General features: G+C 39.1%; 1 protein-coding gene across 1 annotated transcript in view; it reads left to right on the forward strand.

Moving 5' to 3' along the window:
• Nucleotides 1-21,014, forward strand: part of DNM3 (dynamin 3) — a 481,981-nt gene that overhangs the window by 120,358 nt on the left and 340,609 nt on the right. Inside the window, exons 11-12 of the mRNA XM_069737623.1 lie at nt 79-107; nt 5,669-5,782. Of these exons, the coding sequence (XP_069593724.1) occupies nt 79-107; nt 5,669-5,782 (143 nt within the window). The remainder of the gene's footprint in view (nt 1-78; nt 108-5,668; nt 5,783-21,014) is intronic.

Genomic DNA, 21,014 nt, shown 5'->3' on the forward strand with positions numbered 1-21,014 from the left:
GCATATTTACTAGTCTTCTAGTGATAATCTCCTGTGAATAAAACCATGATTTTATCAAATCTACAGCAAGCAGCCCAGTAAGTGACAAATTGGTAAGTGGAATCAGGGTCTGAGTCTCTACATCATGGTGCTCTCAGATTAGGTGGCAAAACCATGTCAAATTCCCTTTAATAAGCTTTTATAAAATCTCCATCATATCAAGCCATTATACGAGTTAGGCTAGTTTCACATTTGCATTTAAATCCACAGCGTTTAAAACGCATCCGCAAGTGGTGAAAAAAAACGCATGTAAACGCGTACAAACGCTGCGTTTTTTAGACGCATGCGTTGTCGCATGCGGTTAAAAAATGCCGCGTTTGTACGCGTTTATATGCGTTTTTCCTGCGTTTGTGCTTTTGGTACGCATGATGAGACATTTCACAAGAGAAAAATCAAGATCCAGACACCGCCAATGGGACTACAGAGGGCGTGTATTATGACGAAACGCGGAACGGTATAAACGCCTCCCCCAAAAGAAATTCATGAATAGCTGGTTTTTGTTCATTCTGCTTCACAAAAATCGGAATAAAAAGCGATCAAAAATGTCACGTGCCCGAAAATGTTACCAATAAAAATGTCAACTCGTCCCGCAAAAAACAAGACCTCACATGATTCTGTGGACCAAAATATGGAAAAATTGTAGCTCTCAAAATGTGGTTACGCAAAAAATATTTTTTGGAATAAAAAGCGTCTTTCAGTGTGTGACGGCTGCCAGTCATAAAAATCCACTAGAAAACCCACTATAAATAGAAATCAAACCCCCTTCATCAACGCCTTAGTTAGGGAAAAATTAAAAAATTAAAAAAATGTATTTATTTCCATTTTCCCGTTAGGGTTTGGATCTCTTTATCACCTTGATGGTGGCTTAGGGTTAGGGCTAGGGTTAGGGTTAGGGTTTGGATCTCTATCACCTTGATGGTGGCTTAGGGTTAGGGCTAGGGTTAGGGCTAGGGTTAGGGTTAGTGTTTGGATCCCTTTATCACCTTGATGGTGGCTTAGGGTTAGGGCTAGGGTTAGGGTTTGGATCTCTTTATCACCTTGATGGTGGGTTAGGGTTAGGGCTAGGGTTAGGGTTAGGGTTTGGATCCCTTTATCACCTTGATGGTGGCTTAGGGTTTGGTTAGGGTTAGGGTTTGGATCCCTTTATCACCTTGATGGTGGGTGTGGCTTATCAGTGTCTAGACTTGTTTTTCTCTATTGAAACGCATGCGTTCAAAAACGCAACCAAACCCATGTGCTTAAAAACGCATGCGTTTACATAGACAGCAATGCTTTTTTTTACGCAAACCATGCGCAATCGAACGCATGTGTTTCCTGGCGGCAAATAGACGCCTCTAGAAATTACTACATGTTGCATTTCCGCGCCATGCCGCAAGCGACAAAAAGACGCATGCGTCGTCAAATGCGGCAAAACGCGAACCCCAAAAAATGCATGCGTTTTTAATGTTAAATATAGGAAAACACGACGCATGCGTTTATATGCGTTTATATGCGGTACAAACGCTGTGGCAAAAAACGCAAATGTGAAACCAGCCTAATACATTATGAGCGCTAGATTTTCTATTGGCTTTGGATATAATAAAACACAAAGTTGCGCCTATTGCCTGATAGTAAGACCAAAGATGCTTCATGATAAAAGTGTTTAACAATAGTAGGACATTTTTAGAAAGTTATATTTTCCTGTTGACCTGATCTTCATGGGAAGGGAGGGAGACGGGTGTTTTTACAAGCTTAAGTAATCTTTCAAAGTTACTTCCTTTTGTTACTTTATTCATGTAGAGACCGCAGGAATTCTGAATAGTACGGTATGTAACTCATCTGAGCTCACTGGAACCTACAGGGAAGGAACCGTGTCATCCTTCATTCATCCTGTCAAGTGTACCCTGCTGACAGCTGCAGTATTATCTCCTGTCCCTGCTACTGCTGCATGTGTTTCCCTTCTTCCTGATTTATTCATTTTTATGCCAGCAACTTTCCCAACATCACATGGTCACACCAGCATTGAAGAAACAAGAGACATAACAGGGGCTCTGAAAGTTTTCATGTGTCTGGTTATACATTATGGAACATGCTTTTTTTGTTTTTTTAAAAGGGGTGGTCCAATGGACAAAGTCATTTTCATCCTAAATCCCCACATAGCCCTCCAAATAGTACAAATACCCCCACAAAGCCCTCCAAATAGTATACTTACCGCACATATCTCTCCAAATAAAATAATGGGCCCCCGCATAGCCCTCCAAATAGTATAATGGCCCCCACATAGCCCTCCAAATAGTATAATGGACCCCACATAGACCTCCATATAGTATAATGGTCCCCATATATTCTTCCATACAGTATTATGAGCCCCACATATTCCTTCATGCAGTATAATAGGCCCACACATATTCCTCCATACAGTATTTTGTGCCCCAGACAGTCCTCCATAGAGTATAATTGGCCCCAAACATTCTTCCATAAAGTATTATGGTCTCCACATAGTTTTACATACAGTATTATGGGCCACAGACAGTGCTCCATACAGTATTAAGGTCCCACACAGTCCTCTATACAGCATTATGTGTAGTGACCCAGTCCAGAGTGTGTACGTCACTTTAAGTAATCCTGGATTGTGAGTGGGTTCCGTACACTACAGCTCACTCTAACCCGCCCCTCTACATTATCCCCTGCATTTGTGAGCTGTAATTCTCCATCTTTAGTCACCTCCATTTTAGATGCAATGCGTTTCTCATTTGCGGTGTTTTGGCTCCATCTAATGATGAAAGTGTACAATGGCTCATAATTATTGTTTTGTAAGGATCTGAGATGTGAATTCGGTGTCCTATTGGCCGACTCCTAGTCACATGGTCAATAGGAGGAGCTGTTTTCCAGGCACATCTAGAATGTTCTTTAGTTTGAGGGATGCCTTCAGGGAGAGAAGAACACACATGGAGGCTGTTTTTACCTCAAGATCTGAGTTACCTCTCTAACCTGTACAGACATCATTCTGAAGTTTTTCTGACTGGTTTCACACAGTTTTTACATTCACCTGTGCCATGACACACTGTGGAACTAACCCCGAGTACAGGTCTGTAACCTCTAATTGCTGCGTCTACCTCCTTCTGTAATATACCAAAATACTCTGTCCAGTGCTCTTCAAGCTCCAGACCCCAATCACATCTCAGTATCTAAGTGTTAACTGTAATTGCTGTGGACTACTCATGAGAGACTGTTCCTTATTTGTTCCAAGTTATAATTCCTGTTCCTGCTGAAGTAAAAGCAACTGTTATCCCCAAGAGCGATGTGTGTCATAATTCCTTCGGCTGCGGACACCGTGTGGGGGTGGATAACAGGGAGCATTCGGCCTGGTCATTACATTATGGACCCCACATAGTCATCCATACAATATTATGGGCCCCACATAGTCCTCTATACAGCATTACGGGCCCCACATAATCCTCTATACAGTATTATGGGCCCCACATAGTCCTCTATACAGCATTATGGGCCCCACATAATCCTCTATACAGTATTATGGGCCCCACATAGTCCTCTACACAGTATTATGAGCCCCACATAGTCCTACATACAGTATTTTGGGCGCTATATACTCCTCCATACAGTATTATGGGCCCAATATTGTCCTCCATACATTATTATGGTCCCCATATAGTCCTACATTCATTATTATAGGTCCCATGTAGTCCTCCATACATTATTATGAACCCCACAAAATAAATACTCGCCTCTCCCCGTTTCCCATTGCTCTGGTCTCTCCTGCACATCTTATGACCCTCTGCACTACTCAGCACAGAGGGCACACTATAGTGATATCATCGCGTTCTCTGTACCGAGACATCAAAGAGATCAGATGCAGAGGGGCAATGATGGGAGAAGGGGCGTTAGCTTATTGCTCCCTCTCCCATCATTGATTTCAACGGTATTTTCATCCAGGCCAATGATGCTGATACATCTGAAAGTATGATGGTGAGAGGATGGGCTAGGTGCCAGCACTGTCACCAACCCATCCGACTCACAGGCCCCATAGGGCTACGTGGTTTGCCGCCATTGGCGGTACTCCACTGTCCTTCTCTAGTTACACTGTCTGTTTTCCTATTTGTTTTCACTTCCTTTTTGATGATTCTTTGCTTGAGAATCTCAGTGCATGCTGGAGGCACAGCCTCAGCCCCTTCTCCATCCCTGAAACAAAGGTATCAGCGACGCTTGTTTCAGTGGCGGGACTAGTCCATGTGCTCTGTGCAATGTGCACAATGACAGCACGCACTCTCTTGCCAGCTCAGATTGGCAGCAACGAACTGGCACCAGAGCACGTTGTTAGAATATCAGCACAATATATTTCATCAAGATGATTCAGAATGTACCTATAACTTTTTTCGTGATGTCATTACAAGGTCTAGATTTGAATAATGACCAAATGAAGCAAAAATCTATTAAAGGAAACAGTATATGTTTTATGGGTAGAAGGTGGAACGCACTCATGTTTTGAACTTTGCTGTTGATATTTACTGTAGCTTGTGTCCCAGTAGTTTCATTAATCCCAATCTTCAAATAAATATTATAATTTGTTACCAGTGTTGGTGCAAGGCTCGTGCTGTCTGCTCAGGAGTCCTCAGCATTCTTGATTCCCACATAAGAAATGACAAAAAGCTGTCAATCAGCAACTAATGGGTGGAAGGAGCTCACTCCTCAGGAATATGGAGGATTTCTTCTCTTGTGCCTGTCATTGATGTGATCCTTGAAGTCTGTCAATGCTGCAGCTAATAAAGTGTTAGTTTAAGAAAACTGCACCAAATTGACAAGTGACACCCTGCTAGAATAGGATCTGTCACGTTGCCATCAACTAAGGCAGTATACACTTGGGGACATATAACATATAAATCAGGAGAAAGGAAGTAGAGGAAAAATGTACTAAGGCTTCATTCAGACATCAGTGATTTTTTTCATGCGGAAAAGAGAAACGATATTTATCAGTATTTTGGATCCAATTTTCATCAGTGTTTGGTCAGTATTTCAGTTTTAACCATCAGTAATTTTCTCTTTTGAAAAATAAATCAATAAATTGCAAAGCCTCTCCTACCCAATGCAGTGTTAAAATGGACATTGTTTATTGTCCAGAGAACAATGCAGAAAATATATTGTTCACACTAGAATACTAAGTAATGTTCTATTAAGAAGTAGTGGCTCAACAACTGGTATATAAATACTGTAGAGCGAATCATAGAGAACACTAAAAGAATCAGCAGTAGGAACGAGTGATCACTACTGATGACGAGAAAGCAGGCTTAATTCAAAGAGAAGAAATAGAACAAAAATGAAAATAAAAAGGGTTTAGGAGAGAGATAAAGAGGGAAACAATGTTATAAATGTACAGAAGGTGGAATCAGAAGGATTCTAGACTGCAGCGATCATATAAGAGTTAGCCACTCCGGATAACAAAACCCCTAAAAGTTGTGTAGGACAACATTGATGGTTAACGGAATTTTGAATATTATGATGATCAGCTGTCTGAACTTTATCCACATATATAAAAGTTTATAAAATATATCCACGTTCATTTGTGTTTATTTTGTCATGTTATCAAAGTCACAATTAGAGAAATCTGAAATTCAACTTTATTAATTCTGTGCAGGTAATTCGGAAAGGATGGTTAACTATAAGCAACATCAGTCTCATGAAAGGAGGTTCCAAGGACTACTGGTTTATTCTCACCGCCGAAAGCCTCTCTTGGTATAAAGATGATGAGGTGAGGAGTTTTGAAGTTTCTCTAGAGATTAAATGTGTATAGGAACTTTGCTATATGGTTTTAGGTTATGCTCCTTCTCCACCGTGATGTCCATGTTGGAGAAGGAACAACATGTCCTAAAACCATATAGCATTGGTGTACAGGGCTCTTTCTTAATCTCCTCCATATTATGGGCCAAAATACAATATCCTATTGTTTCCAGGGAAGAAAATTGCTGTCACCAAGAGCCGTCAGACAGCGGATTTTTGCTATCTCCCTAGAAAAGGCTTAGTGGAGCATTTATGTGTATTTTGGAGTTGGAAGAAAGGAAATATCTGCCTGTAAAGGAAGTGTACGGCTGACAGCCATGCCATGTAAATGGGAACTTAAAGGGGTTTTCCGCCCCCCCCAGAATTCTGGGAATCCCTGAATTAAAATAATAGAAATATAACTGTCACGACTGATAATGTGGTTCAATCAAAATGTTAATATGTTATTAAATGCTCAAAAATAAACAATATACAAATAAATAAATAATGGTGGCGCTTGCCCCTTCCGGGTCGGGTACTGCATTGCTGCCGCTGCTCTGGTGGTTGTTTACCGTCGGCAGCGGTGACATGACATCAGCAGAGTTGCAGCCAATCAGTGGCTTGTGCTGTTTACATCAGCAGAGCCGCTGAGCCCAATGATTAGCTGCAGCGTTGTTGACCTGCAGCCAGTAAACAATAACTGGAGCAGCAAGGAGACCCACTACTAGACTGGAAGAGTTTGAGTACCATTGTTTCAATTATTTTTAACAGACACACCAATGGCATGCAGAATTCTGAAAGAGGAAACCAATTTAAGAGTTTAAAATATAACTACTGCATCTAAAAAAGAGGTTCCCAGCATTGATACTTGCGAAATATCCGCAGAATATCCATAAATGTTTGGTAGATGGGGGATTTCTTGCACTGTTCCCACAATCACAGTTATTCTGTGCTCTCTCCATTCATGTCTGTGGGAGTTACGGAAATAGACAAACTTGTCAGGAGGGGATCCCTGTTCCCCTGATGGGTAGAAGTCCCAGAATTTTGACCTTTACCTTTGAGATATTGATGCTATGGATATACCATAAATGTTTATTATAAGAGAACCCCTATAAGTTGAGGTTATTTTAGGGACATTTTAGAAAATAAACAAATCACGAGTAAAGTAATATTTTCTCTGTTACACTAAGAAAGCTTATTAAACTGATGTGGAAATGTTTACAAAATATCAACATGTTGCATTACTAATATTTTTTAGCTATTCAATGCAATTATTTTTTTTCCATAATGAAGTCTTTGGTAATGAACGCAGAGGGATTTATCTTCATGTTCCCTTGAGACTCCAGAAAAACAATTTATATAACTTCATACGGGAGAGGTAATATTTGCTCATGGCTCTCAAATGTCAAAAATCCAAAACGTATCAATGAAGCAGCCAAAATTGTCAGTCATTGACCACCAATGAGGATCTAACAAAGTAAATTCTTGGCTTCTATGAATGTATGTAAAGAAATAATGTAACTGTCTATTGTTTCTTTGTATCTTTTATGTTTGTAAATATTTACTTACTTTCTAGGTTACGGCATAGTGTGTATATATATATATATATATACATACAGTGGGGCAAAAAAGTATTTAGTCAGTCAGCAATAGTGCAAGTTCCACCACTTAGAAAGATGAGAGGCGTCTGTAATTTACATCATAGGTAGACCTCAACTATGGGAGACAAACTGAGAAAAAAAATCCAGAAAATCACATTGTCTGTTTTTTTATCATTTTTTTTGCATATTATGGTGGAAAATAAGTATTTGGTCAGAAACAAACAATCAAGATTTCTGGCTCTCACAGACCTGTAACTTCTTCTTTAAGAGTCTCCTCTTTCCTCCACTCATTACCTGTAGTAATGGCACCTGTTTAATCTTGTTATCAGTATAAAAAGACACCTGTGCACACCCTCAAACAGTCTGACTCCAAACTCCACTATGGTGAAGACCAAAGAGCTGTCAAAGGACACCAGAAACAAAATTGTAGCCCTGCACCAGGCTGGGAAGACTGAATCTGCAATAGCCAACCAGCTTGGAGTGCAGAAATCAACAGTGGGAGCAATAATTAGAAAATGGAAGACATACAAGACCACTGATAATCTCCCTCGATCTGGGGCTCCACGCAAAATCCCACCCCGTGGGGTCAGAATGATCACAAGAACGGTGAGCAAAAATCTCAGAACCACGCGGGGGGACCTAGTGAATGAACTGCAGAGAGCTGGGACCAATGTAACAAGGCCTACCATAAGTAACACACTACGCCACCATGGACTCAGATCCTGCAGTGCCAGACGTGTCCCACTGCTTAAGCCAGTACATGTCCGGGCCCGTCTGAAGTTTGCTAGAGAGCATTTGGATGATCCAGAGGAGTTTTGGGAGAATGTCCTATGGTCTGATGAAACCAAACTGGAACTGTTTGGTAGAAACACAACTTGTCGTGTTTGGAGGAAAAAGAATACTGAGTTGTATCCATCAAACACCATACCTACTGTAAAGCATGGTGGTGGAAACATCATGCTTTGGGGCTGTTTCTCTGCAAAGGGGCCAGGACGACTGATCCGGGTACATGAAAGAATGAATGGGGCCATGTATCGTGAGATTTTGAGTGCAAACCTCCTTCCATCAGCAAGGGCATTGAAGATGAAACGTGGCTGGGTCTTTCAACATGACAATGATCCAAAGCACACCGCCAGGGCAACGAAGGAGTGGCTTCGTAAGAAGCATTTCAAGGTCCTGGAGTGGCCTAGCCAGTCTCCAGATCTCAACCCTATAGAAAACCTTTGGAGGGAGTTGAAAGTCCGTGTTGCCAAGCGAAAAGCCAAAAACATCACTGCTCTAGAGGAGATCTGCATGGAGGAATGGGCCAACATACCAACAACAGTGTGTGGCAACCTTGTGAAGACTTACAGAAAACGTTTGACCTCTGTCATTGCCAACAAAGGATATATTACAAAGTATTGAGATGAAATTTTGTTTCTGACCAAATACTTATTTTCCACTATAATATGCAAATAAAATGTTAAAAAAACAGGCAATGTGATTTTCTGGATTTTGTTTTCTCAGTTTGTCTCCCATAGTTGAGGTCTACCTATGATGTAAATTACAGACGCCTCTCATCTTTTTAAGTGGTGGAACTTGTACTATTGCTGACTGACTAAATACTTTTTTGCCCCACTATATATATATATATATATATATATATATATATATATATATAGTTTTAGGTGATTTTTACAAGAATAAAAAATGCACTTTCCAGGCAAGCCAAGGCATTACATGTCTCGTAAATGCTGGACCTGACGGTATTTATTTGTAGCAGAGTCCATTGTTTCTTCATTGCTGATTGAAAGCTAAACATTAATGAAATTCAATTAGCGTCTCTGGCCAAAGTAGATATAAAAAAAAAATTATTTCTTAATTCTTTAAGGCCACACGGATTACTCTTCCACATTTTCTGCTCTATGTTTTCTATTAATAAAAAAAAATAAAATGTCTACATTGATCTGGAATGCATTTTACACGATGTCGTGAGTTTTCCAGTTGGAATTTGAAAATGAGAACATCTGGTGTGTAGTGTTGTTACCCTCTGCAAACAGAGGGCCCCCAACGAGCCATGAAAATAAAGGCTCTGTTATCCTTTAGCTGTCACTCATAACCCTCACCACTGGAATGAGCCCAATTAAGGAGGCCCTCTGCCGGCTTCAGTTTACATTCAAGCATTACCTTTTTTTTTTCTTTTAATTCCCAGAAAACACATGCTTTGGATTTTGGAACACTACTTCATTTCAGTAAAGGAGTACTTTTTTTTTCATAAACTTAATACAACACAAAGTACTTTAAAGCAGATCTATTACTAGATTTCACAATGCAAAATGTATAGATTAATAATGAAGTCTCTTAAACCTGATAAGGCTAGTGTACTTACTTTGAAAATCTATGTGACAATTTTGATATAAGCCTATAAAGGGTTCACTAATATTAATATATATATATATATATATATATATATATATAACTCAAATGGAGCATTTTTGCCTAACAACTAAAATGTTGAGGATTATAAAGCTGGATTTTTTAACGTAAGTATAGCAGCCTCATCAGGTTTAGAAAATCTGTTTAACAATGTATGCACTTTGTATGAAATCTGGGGACTGATTTGCTTTAATTTTGTGTCCCTCATTGTCATCTGTTGGGCACTGGATGTCTACAAAGCAGCTATATGCCTCTAGTACTACAATGCGACCTTTGCACAATTTCTTGACTTGAGAAATAATTGGAATAGAAGTCTCATTCCGACTCTCGTAGTAATGCATGATTTACATTGACTGTTTAAGTGTGACCATGGCATTGTATCAATGAAAATATTGCACTACTGCTCCTACTACTACATTGGCGTCTAGTGAAACAACTGTTGTAAACTGGCATTGTGCCACTGAATGGATGAAGTCCATTGCAACTTTTGCTGCTATTTTTGCCATAGTTGAATTGATTTTCACACCATTGACATGGGGAAACATAAATATGGCAGCGCAAATATGATTAAAAAAAATCTCCATTATACTTAATTTTGAGTTTTTGCAGGCAAATGCAAAATTGTTTTTTTCTGGTTGCATCACTAGTTTTATATATATTGTACAATTAGTAATTATGGCTTATAGGACATGTATTCGTACAGAAAATTCCCATTATATTTACCTTTACTGCTAATTATGTGTTTATAATTCTATTATGGTTTATATTCCAATAGTGGAATTCCCTTAAGGGGAAAAGGAGAGAGGATGGCGCCTTCTGAGAGCAATATGTTTAAAAAAAGAGAGGGGATCTGCTCACCTGATGGAGTTGTGCATATTTGGGCGCAACTCCGAAAAATGCATGAAATAAATCCAATAGGTGCAGCCGACCTGGTGTGCTGATAGAAATTCTTCCAAGGGAATTCTGGCAGTTCGTAATGAGGATGAAGATACAAGGTGAAGGGAGCTCCCACGATAGCAGATGTAATCAAATTACCAAAAACATACCAGAGGAATAAAATAAAAATGTTTCGGCTGTATCCAGGCTTCTTCAGGTATCTGGAGCACCTGAAGAAGGCTGGATACAGCCGAAACTCTTTTTTTTTTTTTTTTACTTCTATTTTATTCTTCTGGTACTTTTTTGGTAATTTGATTACATCTGCTATCATGGGAGCGCCTTTCACCTGGTATCTTCACGCTCATTATTCTTTGTGCATTAATTATATGAATATGGAATATAGCACAAATATATTCTTTATAAAGATGACTTTGATTCCTTCTGAATTGGCAAAATTAGAATTCTAAATTCAGGTTGGGACCTTTGTAGTTTTCATTTGCACTGTTTTAGTATTGAGGCTTTTTTTTTTTTTTACAATAATGCGATAATTTCTTCTGATTACTTGTATTTTGACTATTTACCAGTAATATTTGCTTTACAAACAGGACGATGATATCTAATAAAGCAGTGCAACAAGGTGGCAGAAGGTGTTTTTATTGTGAGGTCAGCACCATTATGTCAGGTCTTTGCAGCTTGTCTCTCAGGAGACCATATAGGAAAGGCATTAGAACTAATAAAAATGTCGAGTACAGGTGGTTTTTCAGTTGACAGAATGAAACGGCTCTTGTGTTGTAGTTGCAGCTGAGGCTGTGGTACTGTAAGTCATGATGTGGATGCTGCCACTGGCCGGTAGTCCCTCAGGCTGGGTTGTCATGTGACTGCCTGTCTGTGCCTGCTGTACAGGTGAGAGGATGTTCTGCACAGCAAGTGTAGACAGGCAGACACATGACAACTCCTTCCAGCCAGTCCCACGAGGATTCCATCGGCACATGCTGATAGGAAGGAGCCTACGTCTCACTTAGCACTTTGATGATTATCGCAGACAATGGGTACAAGGAAGATCACAAGATATTGGTTTTAAAAAAACATACATTGCATTACAGAAGTTTGAAACTGATAAATTACACTTTATTCTCCATGAAATACAAGACATTACAAGCAGAAAGACCAACAGTTCCCAGCGTACCGTAGTTTTAATTTGCAGCGTGGCATTGTCACCGCCAACAAACAACAGTAGATTCTTCACATCATTTTTTATAAACACTGTCATTATATGTGAATGAGGAAATGTACAGAAAACATGCAAAAATGCTACACAAGGGTTACAGTAATTAGTGCAAGTGTACTAACTCTAAAAAAAAAATATTTACAAGTGATAATACCTAACAACAACCGTTATTACCGTAATTATTATATGTTCTTAATAGTGAATGTGTTAATTTTATTCTTTGAAGTGTAATGTAATAAGGCAGAAAAGGGAGAAAGAAAATAGAAAAAAATGAAACAAAATAAGAAAAGTGTATATATATATATATATATATGATTTTTTTAAATTTTGTTTATATATATATATATATATATATATATATATATATATATATATATATATATATATATGCGTGTACTGGTGTATAAAGGGGATCCTCACTCTTTCACTAGTTTGGATGTGCTGCCCCCTTTTTGGGTTCTAATAATTATCTTTTTACAGTGATTCTATGAGTATATATGTGTATGTGTGTGTGTGTGTATATATATACATATATACCCATACATACAAATATATGCACATTTAAGTACAATCCCAAACTGCTCTATTTAAAATTGAAGGGGATAAAAACTCTACATAAATGTTATTTTTTTAATATATTTTCACAAATGTAATTTGGTAGTAAATATGCAGTTTCATAGTTTCAGGCGGTCAGTATTAGCGCACCGCTAATAAGACCAATATGGAATGTGTCTTGCACATTAAGAAGAACAATACAGGAAAGGATAAAACTGTGAAAATTGAAGAGACAGCTGTTATTCATGAATGGGATTTAGAAGGAAGGCTATACCAAGCGCTTTCCCATGAGGAGTCTGCAAAATGTCGGGGCCTCCTGCCCTACAATTGTGCAGCACATTGAGGCCATGACACTGGATGTCTGTACTGACCTTGGTTTTTGTTGGCCCCTTGCTCATCTATCGTTCTAGTGCAGATTATTATTTAGTGAGAGGGGTAATGTGCACCTAGTAAGTATGCACTATACATATTCTATACAGAGATGCTATGTTACAATGTCCCTTTTGGCGATATTACAGATGCTGTGGTAGGACTGTCTGGCTTTTTTGATAATCTGATGTCTTCCTTGTTGGAGTCTATTCTACAGATGTGCGCACTGTGTGTGGTCTGCTGAGCCACAGATAAGATTAGTTACCTGAAGTTCTCTATTAGTTTGTATAAACATATTTGTAGGGGTCTAGGAGGCCAGCTGCAGACAGGAAGCGCTATGGCCATGCTAACAGATGGGGAGCATGAGGGTGACATATGGAAGCTTTCTTCTCCAAAGCTGACTTCCCGTTATAATTAAGGGCAAAGTTTAACTTTGTTTGATACCTTTCCAGAAAGTGTGCAGTGCAGGGAAATGCGTTAAGAAGGGCTAGTACTTTGTAAACCTTTCCGCTTAGTATACATATATGTATGTAAAGTAGCTAATGCCATTTTGTATATACCATAGTATATTCATTTACTACAAGTTATTATTCCCATCTTACTCCCCCTCGATTATTCCTTTCTACCCCTCATTACAATAATAACGGTTTAGTTTTAATTTATTTCCATTACATTTTTTTAAATGTAACATTGCTTTAATAAGTATGTCTATCAAAGGTGAAATAAAAATAATAATATATATATTATAATTTGTAAAGCGCTGCGGAATATGTTGGCGCTATATAAATAAAAATTATTATTATATTATTATATACATACATACATATCTTCATGTTAAGTAAAGCATGTGTGAAAATCTGCTCTGTACAGCCTATTGAAATCTCTACTCTGCTTATAGCCATGACCTATTGGATTTACTCTTTCAATTGTTGGCGCTAGATTGGTGTCCAGATGCCTGTAGGCTCCCATGCTGCTATTACAGCTGCTTACTGGGTTCCTTACTCTTGTTAGATCATTTGTTTGTATGAGTGCAAATCTAAAGCTTTGGTAAAAAAAAAAAAGGAAATGGAAAAAAAAATGATTTTGTCGAAAACACATTGTAAATGAATCCTGATCTAATAATATTGAGTTAGCTAAACTCAAACAGCACTTTATTCTACATGAGAAAGAGAATAAATAAATACATATACACTTAGCATATGTGCACATAGATACATGTACATAGTGTCTGTATATATATACACATATATATGTAAACATATATGCAAATGCACTATATATAGTATAGATATATAAATACATGTACATGGTGTGTGCATATACATATACAGTATATATAAACATATATACAAATACACAATATAGTGTATGTATATATTTATATATAGTATATATACATAAATGTATATACATTGTGTGTATAGAAATATATACACAAATTCACAGTGTGTGTGTGTGTATATATATATATATATATATATATATATAATCATATTCATAGATATATACATATATATTTATACACACATCTATGTATATTCACGTATTGGTGAAAATGGCTAGTTAGATATGCATAACTAATAAATACATATTACACAGGATTATATGCTGCAATAAAAGTTAATCTAAATATGTCGTTGAAAATTTACATTTTTAACTTTTAACTGATGAGAATAAAAAGGAAAAGATCCGGTTATTTGTGGTTAATCTGTCGTAAAGCATACATAAAGAAAATTCTAAATAGATTTCCAAATATGATTTTACATTACTAGCTTACTTTTTTTTTTTCCATTTCCTTTAGCCTCCACTGGTGTCTTAGTAATTTGTCATATCTTACAATTTTTGGTTATTTCTTTTATGAACATTGTTAAGTGAATGTTTAACTAAAAAAAAAAAATGAAATGATCATACAGCCTCCAGATATTGTGCTCTCGTAATAATAACTTAGGATTTACACTGACTTGCAACACACATCATTTATCTGTTGCTGATTCACTTCTTACCATTTCCCATCTCACAAACTTTACTCCACACAACAGATTTATCATTGTATTGGTATTTACCCTTATTCTGCTGAAAAGAGTCAAATTGTGCCTATATATATATATAGTTAGATAAAGTTTGTAATTCTTCCTGCTAAAGCAACGACAGTTACTTTGGAAGATGTATAGAAAGTACTGAACTCAATACTAAGGCACAGGGTTTGACTCCGGCAGAATGATCCAAGAGACTGATGGGACAATCACATTTATTTCATTTTTCCATTACGCCCATGCTGCAGTATATAAGGCTGATAATATTGATAATCAATTTCCAATAGATTACTGGCCAGGTGTTCTTCCAAAGTTAGGCCTTACCAGTATGCCTTCACCCGGCACCACTTCGGAGTCCTTCTGTCCTTTTTTCCTATTTCCCTATGGGCAAAACCTGGAGAAAAGAGAAAAACTTCACATGAACAGCTTAAAAGGAGGAACACTAAGTCACCCCTCCACGGCATTTGGCGTCCCCCCTGTAAATCCATGTCGTTGCTGACCCATACCCAGTCTAACCAATGTGCAGACTACTGTACAACAGCATTGTCCTGAACAGGTAGTCTGAACACTGGGGCGACGGAGCAGGCTTTTTCACTGGAACACAAAATTTCTCCGTTTTTTTGGTTAAAATCCCGTTTTCAGTCTTCTTTCGTAACATTTTCCCGTTTGCTGGTTTTTGCCCAAAGGGTTGAAAAATATTTTTTTTAAAAAATAGAAAAATAGTCCTTTTTTTCCTCTTGGTACCCCTCGAAAACTACCAGCATAGACACAGAAAGTCACAGAAAGTGTTCTGATTCCCAGTCTTGACGTGGCACATTTGCAGTAAACTGGGGATCTGGCAATGAATTTAGGACCAGGAAAAGGGGGAGGGCAGGGCTTGAGAGTCCATATATGGGATGATGTCACCCTTGGGAGGTTTGGGTATGCACTGTGCTAGAGGAGAGACAGCTAGGGTTGCTCGTGCTAAAGACATAGGTCTGTGTAGAAAATGGTACCAGATGTTTTAGTGTAATGTTAAGCAGTCATTTCATCTTCAAGCCAGATTTTTTTTTTCCTTTTTGCTTGAGCGAGGCAGGAAGTGGGCCCCAGAATGGAAAAGCTGTGCTAAAAAAAATAATAAAATAACCCCCGATCTGCCGCTAAAGAGCAGCCAAATGAACGCGAGCAAAGGGATTTGACCCTTTTTCTTTTCGCATTGTTTTAGTATATGACAGGAAGAAATAGCAGTTGATTTGTTTTTGGATGTGGCGTAATCTCTCCGGCTTAGGGAAGTTGTAGGATATAGCAAGGAACGAGCGCAGACTTTTATAGATACACAACTTGCGCTGAAGGGGTTAAGTAATTCATAGCGTATATGGGTGGTTTTAAAAAAATAAATAAAAAAATCTTCGGGACAACTACTACGTCTCGTTTTTCACGTCATCCTTTTTTTTTTCTTGTTTTAGTCCTGCTTTTGCCAGATATGTGTAGGCTGCTCTGCTAGACCTGAACAGTAATTATAGGCACTTCCTGAAAGTGAAGCCCCCATGATAAGTCTGGAGAAATGGTCTTTGTCATGGCCTCCACGTGAGTAATTAGTTCCACATGTGGCTTCCCCGCTCTTACTTCTCCTCCTCCCTTTCTGAAGCCTCTAGCTGTTTAGGCTAGCTGATGGCCAAATACTTTACTCTAAACGAGGACCTAAGAAAGCCTTAAAGATTTATACATCAGTCTTCCCCTACGAAGAGATGGTTCCAGTATCTTGATAAATAACTTCTTGTGCTCGTAAGATCTCTGCCCTTACTTTGCATTCGAACTCTCACTCTGTCTGGACTCTGGTTAGGAGTGAAATGTTCTCACTTTTTTCTTTTTTCATCACATTGTTTCTAGACCAGTTTCTAGTACGAGAACTTTAGCGATAACTATAAGGCATCTCATTGCTTTTACTTAAAGGAAACGTATCACTATGGAAATGCCATCCGATCTGCAGGCACCATGTTGTAGAGCAAGGTGAGCTGAGCAGATTGACATATAGCTTTATGAGAAAAGATTCAGTATAACCTGTTTTTTATTCATTTAATCTTGGGCTCTTTCTGGGCTTTTTGGTCCAGTGGGCGGTCCTATCAGTGACTGACAGCTTTCTTTATGTAAATGTGCATACAGAGACAGCTGTCAGTCTCTGATAGGACCGCCCACTGGACCAAAAAGCCCAGAAAGAGCCAAGGATTAAATTATTAAAATGCAGGTTATACTGAATCTTTTCTCACCAACCTATATATCGTTCTACTCAGCTCCGAATGATCTATAACATGGTGCCTGCAGATTTGACAGGTTCCATTTAAGACAAATTTAACATTGTATGATTGAAAAGTCTATGAGCCTTTACACAGAGTTGGGGTCTCAGGTCCCAGTTTCCCATTTATCTGCTACATGTGTTAGGTTATACCTGTCATTTAAAACTAAACTTAATGATAGTGACTCTTTAAAGGATGTTCATCTAGCTTTTTTTTTTAATTTAGTACCAATTGTCCATAACACAGATATGACAGAAAACTATATTTGCTTAAAGAGAATTTGTCACCTGATTTTTCCTACTCCACCTGAGAGCAGCATGATCTAGGCATAGAAACCCTGATTCCAGTGATGTGTCACTTACTGGGTAGATTGCCCTAGTTTTGATTAAAAACTGTTTTATCTGCTGCTGATCTTTCAGTTCTCTGACTGCTGACCTTTGTATTACCCCGCCCACACCACTGATTGGAAGATTTCTGTGTACATTGTACATAGGAAGAAAGCTGCCACCAATCAGTGGTAGGTGTGGGGTTATACAGAGCTCATGAAAATGGAGGCCTACTTGGCAGCAGATTTTCAAGCCCCTTTCTAGTCTAGTCTAGTCTAGTCTCTTGCAGGGATTTTATCAAATCTACAGCAAGAAGCCTAGTAAATGATACATCGTTGGAATCAGAGTCTCTGCTTCTCCATTATGCTGCTCTTAGCTTAGGTGGCAAAAGTTTGGTGAGAGATTCCCTTTAATAACTGAGTGTTCTGACTTGGTGAAACAAATTGAAAAACATGAAAATGCCATAAATTATTTTAATTAATGAGATTTCCTTTTACAGGTAGAGGATAAAATATGAAATTACTCAATATTTAGGAAAAATTATGGAATTGTGGAATCACGTCATAATTTGTTTCTCAAACCGGAGTGCTTACAGACCAAATGAAGCTGTTAAGGACCCAATACACATGAGACTAAAGTTGATCAAATCTGCTTATCATCAAATGTGTCTAATAAGGACCTTCCAACTTTTGCTGATAGAAGATGTCCAGGGAGATTAGGATCAAGCTGTTTGAATTCAAGGTCCTGATTCTTTTATTCTCTGGTAGCATCTTTCTCCCCTCTACTTATTGAAATCACTTGAATGCTAAACTGTATGAGTCAGAAGGCATAGCTTGTTCATCTGACAGCTATAAAGGAGGTATGGCACCCTCAGACTTGGCTAATTGAAACAAAATATGGCCTCATCCAGAGAGTTTTGAATTAGGCAGCCTACCCTTTATTCCCCACATGCATCAATGTGTTTTGGGCACCAAAAATCCTAAAGACTTCTCTTGGACCATCTGTGGTAGGTACTAATCTCTGTTACCAGAAATATCCCCACAAGACCTGTTTTTTTTGGAGATGCTTGGACCCAGTTACCTAGCCATCACTATTTGACTCTCGTAAAATCTTCACTCTTTCCCAATTTTCCTGCATCTAACTAATCAGTTTTAAAAAATTCAAACATTTTGGGGAGCGGTGCACAATGTAATAATAATAATAATAATAATTTTTATTTATATAGCGCCAACATATTCCGCAGCGCTTTACAAATTATAGAGGGGACTTGTACAGATAATAGACATTACAGCATAACAGAAATACAGTTCAAAACAGATACCAGGAGGAATGAGGGCCCTGCTCGCAAGCTTACAAACTATGAGGAAAAGGGAGACACGAGAGGTGGATGGTAGGATTCCCCTGACCGCTGGCCCCAATTGTCACGATTCGGGGTGACTTTAGGCCAACAGACACCTATCACATGTGCAGGGGGGCTTATCTTAGTTATCCCTCCACTGCTAGCATTGTGATGAGAAAACACACACAAGGCTATTGACCTCTTAGTTTACAGCAGGGGCTTATGCTAGGTATCCCACTGCTTTCAATATACCACAAACTGCAGGGATTTATGTATATCCCACTTACAGTTCCACTTAACACTTGCAGCTCTCTGGCGCCCCCCTTACTCTCAGGTCAGATTAGGTACTGCATCCTGGGTAATTAGTCGCCAGAAAGGCTGCCTGCTATGTACTGGCTATTGGGCACGCTGCAGCGGCGCGATAACTACTCCCACTCAGGCAGGAACAATAATTATCAACGCCGCAGTCGCTACAGCATCACTCAACAGTCTGCACACGGTATCGCCGCCACCAGCTTCGATTAAACGGGTCCGAAGCTAACCCAACACAACAGTAACAGTAGCGTATTTCCCTTCAGAAGACTTAGGGTACGGTTTAGATGTAGTCATCAGAGCTACGGAATAACCTCTTCCTCTGTTGTGAATTCTGTGGCTGAATTCACTCCTGTGGTCACAAGTGGTACTGCAGCTTCTGGGCTTCCTCCCTCAGGTGTTCTGGTGAGCTCGTTGGCTGCCTTGTTATTTAACTCCACCTGATTCTGTCTTCCTTGCTCCTTGTCAATGTTCCAGTGTTGGATCTGAGCTTCTGGATCTTTCCTGTGGCCTGCTGCTCTGCTTAGATTAGTGCTTCTTTGCTTTTGTTGCTGTTTTTTCTGTCCAGCTTGTCTATTCGTTTTTGCTGGAAGCTCTGAGACGCAGAGGGTGTACCGCCGTGCCGTTAGTTCGGCACGGTGGGTCTTTTTGCCCCCTTTGCGTGGTTTTTTGCTTTAGGGTTTTTTGTAGACTGCAAAGTTCTCTTTGCTATCCTCGCTCTATCTAGAATATCGGGCCTCACTTTGCTGAATCTATTTCATCCCTACGTTTTGTCTTTTCATCTTGCTAACAGTCATTATATGTGGGGGGCTGCCTTTTCCTTTGGGGTATTTCTCTGAGGCAAGTCAGGCTTGTATTTCTATCTTCAGGCTAGTCAGTTCCTCAGGCTGTGCCGAGTTGCATAGGTAGTGTCAGGCGCAATCCACAGCTGCCTTTAGTTGTGTTTAGGATAGGTTCAGGTATTGCGGTCTACAGAGATTCCACGTCTCAGAGCTCGTTCTATTGTTTTTGGGTTATTGTCAGATCACTGTATGTGCTCTGATTACTGCACACTGTGTTACTGGATTGCCTACATAACATTCCTCCCAGCAGGAGGTACAATACATGGAAGAGTACCAGAGGTCCAAATGAAAACCAATACAATCTGTAGTCAAGTGTTTGCACCTCACTAGTCTGTGGTAGATCTCTCCAGTCACAACTCACATGGAGTGGAGGCTCCAGGCTCTCTCCTAGTGCCACCATATTTTTTGCTCTCTGCCAGGACTCTATGGGTACAGCCGGAGGATGAAAAAGCAGCAGCGCGCTCTTCCAGATATACAGCACTCTGTGTATTCTTGGTTCACCTGAGTGTGGCTGCCTAAAATGACCTCTAAGGACAAACAGATTAAAAGATTAAAACACAAGTTCCGTTTTGTGACCGTTCACTCCCTTCATAATTTATCCTAACTTCTCACAGGTGCCACCGCAGCGAGATCACCACTTCATCTTTCAGTGGTTTTAGTGTTATGGCTGATCAGTGTACAGTATGTGGACAACTATCTTATATTTATGATATGGGGTTACATGTCTGTTAAGGGGCCAGTGAATATTGCAATCCCTAACTCCGTAGTCAATGCAAAAATGGGTAGAGATTTTGGACAGTTCTCTCAGTCTAATTCATAGAGAAAAATGTACTAAAGGGAACTTTTTATGTGATTCGTTCTGTCCGGAGAACATCTACTATGAATCAGATATAAGATGTTTTACTGCAGCCAGGTATGTTTCAGCGGAAACATACTTTGAAAAGCCGACCATGGTCTATATGTCTTGACTGACTGTTCCGAGGAAGCTTCTCTCCATCCAGATCTTTTTGATTGACAGGTCTCGCCCTATGTGTGTGCAAAGACCGTGAATCTAG

The sequence above is a fragment of the Ranitomeya imitator genome, chromosome 8 (genome assembly GCF_032444005.1).
Source record: "Ranitomeya imitator isolate aRanImi1 chromosome 8, aRanImi1.pri, whole genome shotgun sequence".
Classification (NCBI taxonomy): Eukaryota; Metazoa; Chordata; class Amphibia; order Anura; family Dendrobatidae; genus Ranitomeya; species Ranitomeya imitator.